Raw genomic sequence first — 9,779 nt, 5'->3', positions numbered from 1 at the left:
ACCTGCACATGTTTGGACTGAGGGAGGAAACTGGAGCACCTGGAGGAAACCCACGCAGACACAGGGAGAATGTGCAAACTCCACACAGACAGTCGCTCGAGACTGGAATCGAACCTGGGACCCTGGTGCTGTGAGGCAGCAGTGCTAACCACTGAGCCACCGTGCCACCCCACGTGGTATGGTGTGGGTCAATACAGCTGGTCTCCTGGATGACCAGTTTGACCAGGGAGGCAACTCGAGACAGTGAAGGCAACCATTGTGACATCAGAAAGGTCATCTGAGCTTTATTGTCAGGTCAATGACTTCCTACTCTGCCATTTGTCAAATGGTCCAGGGATAATTGTGGCATCTACAAGACCAATGCACTGTAGGTGGAACATCACAGGGCCCTTGAGAAGAACAGGTCTTTCTAAAACAAAACTTGAAACATCATCTTTATTTGTGATAGAGACACTGGAGGGGAGGTGGCAGTGGAGAGAGGGAGACAGAAAATTCTGTTCAAATACTGGAGGAATCAACAACCTCAGAGACAGAAATGGAGTTCATTTTCAAATCTGATTTTTTAAAAATCTTCTTCAGAACTGAAAAGAAGCTGGGAAATGTACCTTTCATACTTTTTGTCAGAGTTGGAGGAGACACAAGGGGACAGATAGTAGAGGCAAAAGACAAAGAGTCTTTTTAATCGTGGTGGAAGAGTAAAAGAGATGTAAAATAGGTGTAAATTAAAGTGTGAAAGACAGAGAATGGGTCCTCTCTGCTAAAGAGCAAAGTAAACAAGACACAAAGGAGACAAGGGTAGAGTGGGAGTGGAGAGAATGTAAGAAAAACAGACATAATGTGGTCAGTTCCTGAAGTTATTTAATTCAAAGTTGAAAACTTGTAGAGGATCTAAACAGAAAATGAGGCGTTGATTTTCGACTTAATGCTGTGTTGGAACATTGGGGCCAGCCCAGGTCAGAAATGTTTGCAGGGGAACAGAGGGAGTGTCGAAATGGCAAGTAACTGGGAGCTCAGGGTCATCCTTGCAGACAGAACGGAGATGTTCTGCAAAATGGTCAGTAGGTCTGTGCTTGGGTCTTGCCAACGTGAAGGAGACCACGTTGTGAGCAGCGAGTATAGTAAACCAGACTGAAATAAGGACAAGTGAATCGTTGCTTCATTTGGAGGGTGTGTTTGGACAGCGAGGACGGGAAGGGGCAAGGGTCCCACCTTCTGCGATCACTAGGTTGGGTGCCGGGAATAGTGAGGAAGTGTTCTGAGTGATGGAGGAGTGCACCCAGGGATGAAGGGAATGGTCCCCATGGAATGCTGACAGTGGAGGGGAGGGCAAGGTGTGTTTGGTGGAGGACACCGTGCTGGACGGGGCAGAAATGGCGGAGGATGGTCCTTTGAATGTGGAAAGTGAGGACTAGTGGATCCCAATCGTTGTTCTGGAAAGGACAGGAAGAAGCGATGGCAGGATGTGGGAGATGGGTAAGACATGGTTGAGGATCTTGTTGACCATGGTGGGGGTCAGGGGGAATCCTTTGTCAAGGAAAGAGGAGATCATGTTGGAGGCAGCCTAGTGGAAGGCCACAGACGTAACGGAGACAGAGAAACTGGGAGAATGGAGTGGAATCCTTGCAGGAAGCAAGGTGTGAGGAGGTGTATTCCAGGGAATTATGGGAGGCAGCAGCTTGTAATAGATATCCCTGGAAATAGACACTGTAAAGTCAAGGGTGGCATGATGGCTCAGTGGTTAGCACTGCTGCCTCACAGCGCCAGGGACCCAGGTTCAATTCCAGCCTTGGGCAACTGCCCATATGGAGTTTGCACATTCTCCCTATGTCTGTGTGGGTCTCCTCGGGGTGCTCCGGTTTCTTCCCAATGATGCCCTTGTTAGGGTGCACTGGCCAAACTGTTGTGTCCAGGGGATGTGCAGGTTAGCTGGATTGGCCACGTTAAATTAAGGGTTGCAGGGTTAGGGGCAGGATGGTGTTTGGAGGGTCGGTGTAGAGTCAATGGGCTGAACGGCCTCTTTCCACATTGTAGGTATCCTGTGAAGATTAGATTCCCTACAGTGTGGAAGCTGGCCCTTCGGCCCAACAACTCCACACCGACCCTCCGAAGAGTAACCCACCCAGACCCATTTCACTCTGACTAATGCATCTAACACTACAGGCAATTTAACATGGCCAATTCACCTGAACTGCACATCTTTGACTGTGGGAGGAAACCGGAGCACCCGGAGGAAAGAATGTGCAAACTCCACACAGACAGTCATCCGAGGCAGGAAGCGAACCTGGGACCCTGGTGCTGTGAGGCTGCAGTTCGAACCACTGAGCCACCGTGCCACCCATAGGAAGGAAGGGAAAAGTCAGAGATGGACCAAGTGGAGGTGAGAGAGGATGGAAATTGGAAGCAGTCCTGATGAATTTGGTGTCAGAGAAAGAGGTATGAGTGGGGACCAAGTAGGACTGGAATAAGGAATGTCCCATGTACCCAATAAAGAGACCTCTGTAATTGGAGCCTGTGTGGGTATCCATGGCCAGCCCTCTGACACGCAGATAGTGAGAGGTGTAAAAGTGGAAGTTATTCAAAGTGAGAACAAATACAGGGTGAAAGTGAGGACTGCAGATGCTGGAAACCATAGTTTAGATCAGAGTGGTGCTGGAAAAGCATAGCAGGTCAGGCAGCATCTGAGGAGCAGGAAAATCAGTGTTTCAGGCAAATGCCCTTCATCAGGAATAGAGAACAAATACAGTCAGGCACTAAAGGGACAGTACAGGAGGTATGAGAGAGCCTTTCAGGCCCTCCCTGTTGGGGGATGGACGTGTGAAGGCATGACTGTGATAGTTTGGGTGATTCAAATTAACCTTCTGTCCACAGCCAGAGGATCTGCTCACGGGAGGGTGAAGCAAGAATTGGGGTGAACTCGGCTGACAGTCGGAGTGGTTGATTTGGATTTTCTTCCTATGTCCCATTCCCTGAAGGAAGAAAGTTGAATCATCACAATGGGACATACGGATGGGCCTGGTCTCTGGGTTTACTGAGACTGCGCCAGTCAAGTGAGGACTGACCTTTCCCATCTGAGCTCTGCACACGCACCAATTCCCCCCAATGCTCCAGGCGAGGATCCCTGTGCCACTCCAGAAAAATTCTGAGGAATCACGAGGGTCGATTTCCTTTGGGCCTCATCCCCTCAACAATACAGATGAGGAATGGGGTTTCCCCCACAGAGCTGCAGGGGCACTGAGGGGGGGTGATGGTGACTGAAGTGAAATCACTGTCAGGAAACAGCGCTGGGTTACTCAGCAAAGGGGAAAGCAGAGATGCCTCTCGGTCTGGGTTTGGCCGGGGGTGGGGGGGGGGGGGGGGGATGTTGCTAGTGTTCCCTGTCAGATGAAGCAGCTCGGAGGACAGAGGCGTTGAACAGAGGGTTGTAGATTTCCATCTCGCCTGCCTGGATTGGATAGAGACGGGGGAGACTGAGGTTAGCAGTGGTCAGCAATCACACATCATAACTCACACTAACAACCTGAGTGAGCACAGCACAGTCAGCCCCCACTATCAGAACTGTCTCCCTTTCAACCAGCTAATGTTCCAGGAGACTTTAATCTCAATCCTTAACTTGGACCATTGGACCAGCTCTGAGCGAGGTGAGGTGCAATGTCTTCGGTCTGAGGCTGGTGAATCTCTAGAATTCTCCACCGTGGAGGTTCTGTGATAACAAGGGACTGCAGATGGTGCAGTGGTAGTGGTTCCAGCTCTGAGCAAGGAGATCCATGTGGAATTCAAAGGGAAGTGTCACATGTCACCCCTGACACACTTGTGGGAATGTACGGCCTGGAAATGTGGGAGAGGCAGCTTCAACCGAGGCACTCCAGAGGTGCATTGGACGGGTACTCAGTTAGAAATGGAGGGCAATAAAACTGGTGCAGACATGATGGGCAGAATGGCTTCTTTCTGTGCCCTATTGACACCATGATTGTGTGATATAAGAGCACATCTTCTCCTCCTAAATATGGTAATTTAATTTCAAGTTCATAGTTTTCTTTAAACTTTTGTTTTAATTAAAATGACCACTTAAAGGGTGTGTTTCTTCAATTTACTAGTTAGACCATAAGACCATAAGATATAGGAGCAGAATTAGGCCATTCTGCCCATCAAGTCTGCTCCCCCATTCAATCATGGCTGATGTTTCTCAATCCCATTCTCCTGCCTTCTCCCTGTAACCCTTGACCCCCTTACTTATCAAGGACTTATTTATCTTTATCTTAAATACACTCAATGACTTGGCCTCAACAGCCCTCTGTGGCAAGTAGTTCCACAGATTCCCCATCCTCCGGCTGAAGAAATTCCTCCCCATCTAAAATCGAAAGGGTCATGCCTTCACCCTGAGGCTGTATCATCGGGTCAGAGTCCCTCTCACTAGTGGGAGCATCTTGTCAATGTCCACTCCATCCAGGCCTCTCAGTATTCTGTGAGCTTCAATCAGATCCCCGTCATCCTTCTAAACTCTATCGAGTACAGACCCAGAGTCCTCAACCTTTCCTCACATGACAAGCCCTTAATTCTTAGGATCATTCTTGTAAATCTCCTCTGAACCCCCTCCAATTCCAGCACATCCTTCCTTAGATACAGGGTCCAAAACTGCTTACCATATTCCAAATACAGTCTGACCAGAGCCTCATACAGCATCAGCAGCCCACCTCTGTGGAATATTTTATTTGGCTTACTGAACATGTGTAAAGAGGAATGCTATCTCACTAGGTTTTGGCAGATCCATGACTGATATCTGTAATGTTACTCTCTGCGGATGAACATACAAATCGAAAGAAGGAGTTGTGTCTGGATTCCCATGTCTCGTTTTGACTTGGAATCCATTTCACCGCAGTCAGCAGCTGGTAAACCCCAGGGTGAACTGTCTCCCCATTGCCGTTACTCTGGGTTTGATGTGCCTGGGCTGAAGGCTGCCACGGAATAACAGAGGGCCGAATGGCCTGTTTCTATGCAGGAAATGCTGCAGGTCCAGCTGGATCTGAGCACTCACGGCTATGTCAGCAGGTGTATTTAACTGGGTCAGGAGGAGCTGGCACAAGGAGCAATGTCCTTGGAAGGACAGGAAGTCAGTAATAACAGAACCGGGTGTGAAAATAACAAACTAATTTTAATCTGGATTGGAGCAAGGGGCTGCAGGAGAGATAAGGAAACCACATACAGTACAAGGACAGAATATTGTGGATGTGGTAGATTTAAACTCGAACAGGAGCTATTATTGAAGCCCAACATGCACACACACGCAGGTACACACACATACACACAGGTACACAAACACACACACACACACACACACACAGGTACACACGCACAGGCACAAACACACGCACGTACACACATACACAGGCACAAATACACACACATACACACATATGTACATGTACACACGCACAGGCAGGTACAGACACACAGGTACAGGCACAAACACACACATGTACACACATATGTACACAGACACACACGTACACACACACAGGCAGGTACAGAAACAGACACGCAAGTACAGGCAAAAACACACACACGCACGTACACACACACGTGTAACACACACACACAGGTACAGGCACAAACACACAAGCAGGTACAGACACACACACACACGTACACACACACACGCAGGTGCAGACACACACGCACGTACACACACACACACACATGTATACACACACACAGGCACAAACACACACACAGGCACAAACGCACGTGTACACACGCACATACACACACAGGCACAAACACAAACATGTACACACGCAGGTACAGACACACGCAGGTACACACACGCGCGCAGGTACGTACACACACACACATGCATGTACACACACACACACAGACACACGTACAGACACGCAGGCACACACACGCAGGTACAGACACACAGGCACAAACACACACACGTACACACATGCACAGGTGCAGACACACAGGAACAAACACACACACACAGGTACAGACACACAGGCATAAACACACACACAGACACACACATGCAGGTACAGACACACAGGAACAAACACACACACACATGTCCACATACACACGCAGGTACAGACACACACGCAGGTACAAACACACACATATCTACACAGAAACACATGTACACGCACAGGCATACACACACGCATGCATGTACACAGACACACCCATGTACACAGACACACCCATGTACACAGACATACAAACACAGGTACGCACACAGGTGCACACACACACACAGATACATACGCACACAGGTACATGCACAGGTACACACACACTGAGGGAATTGAACTCCATGATCAGCTATGACAGTACCGAATGACGGTGTGGCTAGAGGGTGAAATGGCCAACTCCTGCTCCTCTCTTCTGTGATTCCACGTTTCTACATACAAACGCACACACACATGCAAACATACACACAAATGCATGCATACATGTAAACATACACACAAATGCATGCACACATGTAAACATACACACACATGCAAGCATACACATATGTCAGACATGTGCATACATGCATATACTCACAAACGCATACACAGCTGATATAAAGTATTGGACAAGGTCTAAAAAACACTTTCAGGAAGTTCTTGGAGCTGAATGTTCATATTTGACAGCAACAATCATTAATTCTGAGTGGTTTTCTTCAGAAGACAGAAGGATAAGGGGACGGCCTGAGAGAGATTTTAGAGTAATCAAGGGAGGTCTGGTTAATTGGAGAGAGGTGGAGATGGACTCTTTCAGACTCAGTAATATCTAAATAACATGTATTTATTCAGTATTTTACCATTTGTACAATTAATCAGTGATTTATTCTGTAATCCAAGGTGACACCTGAACATGGCAAGATTTGAACCTATCTACAAGTGAGGATATTAAATAAATCTCAATGTGTTGGACGAGTACACAACCATCGCCAGAATAAAGTAGTCACTAACAAATCCAGTCAGGAATTCCAAAGGAATATGTTTAGCCTGTGAGCAGTGAGGGTGTGGTTGGTGTGAAGAGCATTGAGGTATTTCATGTGGCGATAGACAGGTTCAGGAGGCAGAGAGGGAACCGAGGGAGTGAGCCAGGGAAACGCTGACATAAGCTCGGAACACTTCCCTGTCAGACCTCCTTTGGGGCTGCACGCTCAGAGACATGGGGAGTTTGTACGGAATGAAATAGAGGATACGGATTGCTTCGTGGAAAAGTCTTACCGGGGCCAGACCAGGGCATTCGTAGACAGTGTACTCTCCGTTTCCATTAGCCATCTCCCAGTCTGTGGATATCTGCTTCTTCTGGACCTCAGACCTGCCCCTGGAGTTGGGAAAAGAGAATGGCCCCAGTCAGTGAGCGAGGTGTATGTTTTTTTAAGATTAGGATTAATCCTCGACACAACATGGTGGGTCGAAAGGCCTGTTCTGTGCTGTATATTTCTATGTTCTATGTTCTAAGTCACCCGTTATTGTCTTGTATACAGTACACTACCTATGGCCAGCCAGCTCAGAGTCAGTCCCTAAATTGAGGAGACTCTAATCTGTTTTTTTTTCTCTCTTCTTTCCAGTTTATACATTTCTGTCTTTCCCACACTACCGCCTAAGTGCGGTAGTGCCTATATTTTCCCCAGAACCCATGTTGAGTGAACAAGGTGTATCCATGTCTGTGGATGGGGATTGGCTGGTGGTAATTCAGAGAGGAGATTTGGTTGAGGTGGAACTGGCTTCGCCTTAACTTAGATGGTGTGAAACCAGAAATCCATCGAGCACAGTTAGCCAATGCCCTTCCAAGGAGTTCAGGAATCTAAAGTAAAGCCCTGTTGGCTTTGGGAGATCCTGAAAGTGGGAACGGGGCTACACAAATGCAATTTCTCTTTTCCTTTACACTTTTTGGCATGTGCGAGAGACAGTGACAGAAACAAAGAACTTGCATTAATGTAGTCATGATTTGGAGATGCCGTTGTTGGACTGGGGTGTACAAAGTTAAAAATCACACAACAACCATAGGGAGGGCCTCAACCGGACCTTGGGTTCATGTCACACTACAGGTGACCACCATTGCACTATACACACACACAGACACTCCTACACACACAAGCACTCCTATACACACACATACACACGGACACACATATACACAGGCATGCACACAGACACACTCATACACACAAACTCCCACATGCATCCTCTCAAGAGACTTAGACCACTCTACACTCATGCACACAGATATACACTCTCTCTCACAGACACTCACAATCCCCCACCCCAGATACACACACACTCCCACACTCACACATGCACCCCCTCACAGACTTAAGACACTCTACACTCACTACACACATATATACACTCTCTCTCATACTCACAACTCCCCTCCAACACACACACACACACACACACACACACACACACACACACACACACACACACACACACACACACACACACACACACACACACACACACACACACACACACACACACACACACACACACTCTACATATATGTCTGTGGGGTGAATTTGTACATGCAGAGATACATTGTATTTTGCCCAAAAACTGCATGATTTCATGTAAAACTCTATATCTCACTTTTTAGATTAGAATCAATCTAAACATCATGGCACAGACAAAGAACACAGGGGGCTAACACCTTCAGTATATTGTCTAGCTAACATCAATTGTTACAGCTAACCTGAGAATGCAACTTTAAAAAAAGGTTTTGTGATTTACACATGAAAGAAGTGAAACTGTCATGGTATTCGAACAGATGAAAGACTCAACAAACAATCAAGGTATTTTTGAATGTATAATTTCAGTTACATCACACTGTAAACTTTTGCTATAAATCCTGTGTCTTACAATCGTGTGCTCCACAATCACCTGATGAAGGAGCAGTGCACCGAAAGCTAGTGCTTCCAATTAAACCTGTTGGACTATAACCTGATGTTGTGTGATTTTTAACTTTGCATTAGTGTAGCACCTCTGATGACATTCCAAAGCACCATCCAATTTATAGCAACAACTCTGGTTGTAAATCGCTGTTAACACAATAAAACATCAAAGGTTAACACAATGAAATGTGAAAGGGAAGCTTTATGGGATCATTACAAAACAAAGGAGCCCCCCCCCCCCCCCCATCCTAGTAAATTTCCTCTGAACCCTTTCCAAAGCTTCCACATTCTTCTTATAATGCGGTGACCAGAACTGACACAATACTCAAGTGCGGCAGCACCAGAGTTTTGTACAGCTGCAGCATGACCTCGTGGCTCTGAAACCCAATCCCTCTACCAATAAAAGCTAACACGCTGTATACCTTCTTGACAACCCTGGGTGGCAACTTTCAGATATCTATATACATGGACACCAAGATCTCTCTTTTCATCTACACTACCAAGAATCTTACCATTAGCCCAGCACTCTGCCTTCCTGTTACTCCTTCCAAAGTGAATCACCTCACACTTTTCAGCATTAAACTCCATTTGCGACCTCACAGCCCAGCTCTGCAGCTTATTTATGTTGGAAATGTGTTGCTGGAAAAGCGCAGCAGGTCAGGCAGCATCCAGGGAACAGGAGAATCGACGTTTCGGGCATAAGCCCTTCTTCAGGAATCAATGCAGCTTATTTATGTTCCTCTGTAACCTACATCATCCTTTGGCACTATTCACAACTCTACCAACCTTAGTGTCATCTGCAAATTTATTTGCACATCATTCTATGCCCTCATCCAGATCATTTATAAAAATGACAAACAGCAGTGGCCCCAAAACAGATCCT

The 9,779-nt window shown here is 46.9% G+C and overlaps 1 protein-coding gene across 2 annotated transcripts in view; it reads right to left on the bottom strand.

Moving 5' to 3' along the window:
- Positions 1-421: 421 nt before the first annotated feature.
- Positions 422-9,779, bottom strand: part of LOC122541501 (neural proliferation differentiation and control protein 1-like) — a 29,430-nt gene continuing 20,072 nt past the window's right edge. For both annotated transcript variants that reach the window (XM_043678322.2, XM_087979151.1), the window contains exons 6-7: positions 7,224-7,323; positions 422-3,442 (exon numbers count right to left, since the gene is read on the bottom strand). In XM_043678322.2, the coding sequence (XP_043534257.1) occupies positions 3,365-3,442; positions 7,224-7,323 (178 nt within the window). In that variant the 3' untranslated portion in view covers positions 422-3,364. The remainder of the gene's footprint in view (positions 3,443-7,223; positions 7,324-9,779) is intronic.

Source organism: Chiloscyllium plagiosum, unplaced genomic scaffold (assembly GCF_037043375.1).
Source record: "Chiloscyllium plagiosum isolate Xiang-an unplaced genomic scaffold, Cpla_swu_hap1 HiC_scaffold_35, whole genome shotgun sequence".
Classification (NCBI taxonomy): domain Eukaryota; kingdom Metazoa; phylum Chordata; class Chondrichthyes; order Orectolobiformes; family Hemiscylliidae; genus Chiloscyllium; species Chiloscyllium plagiosum.
This window is presented reverse-complemented; position numbering and strand designations above follow the sequence as displayed.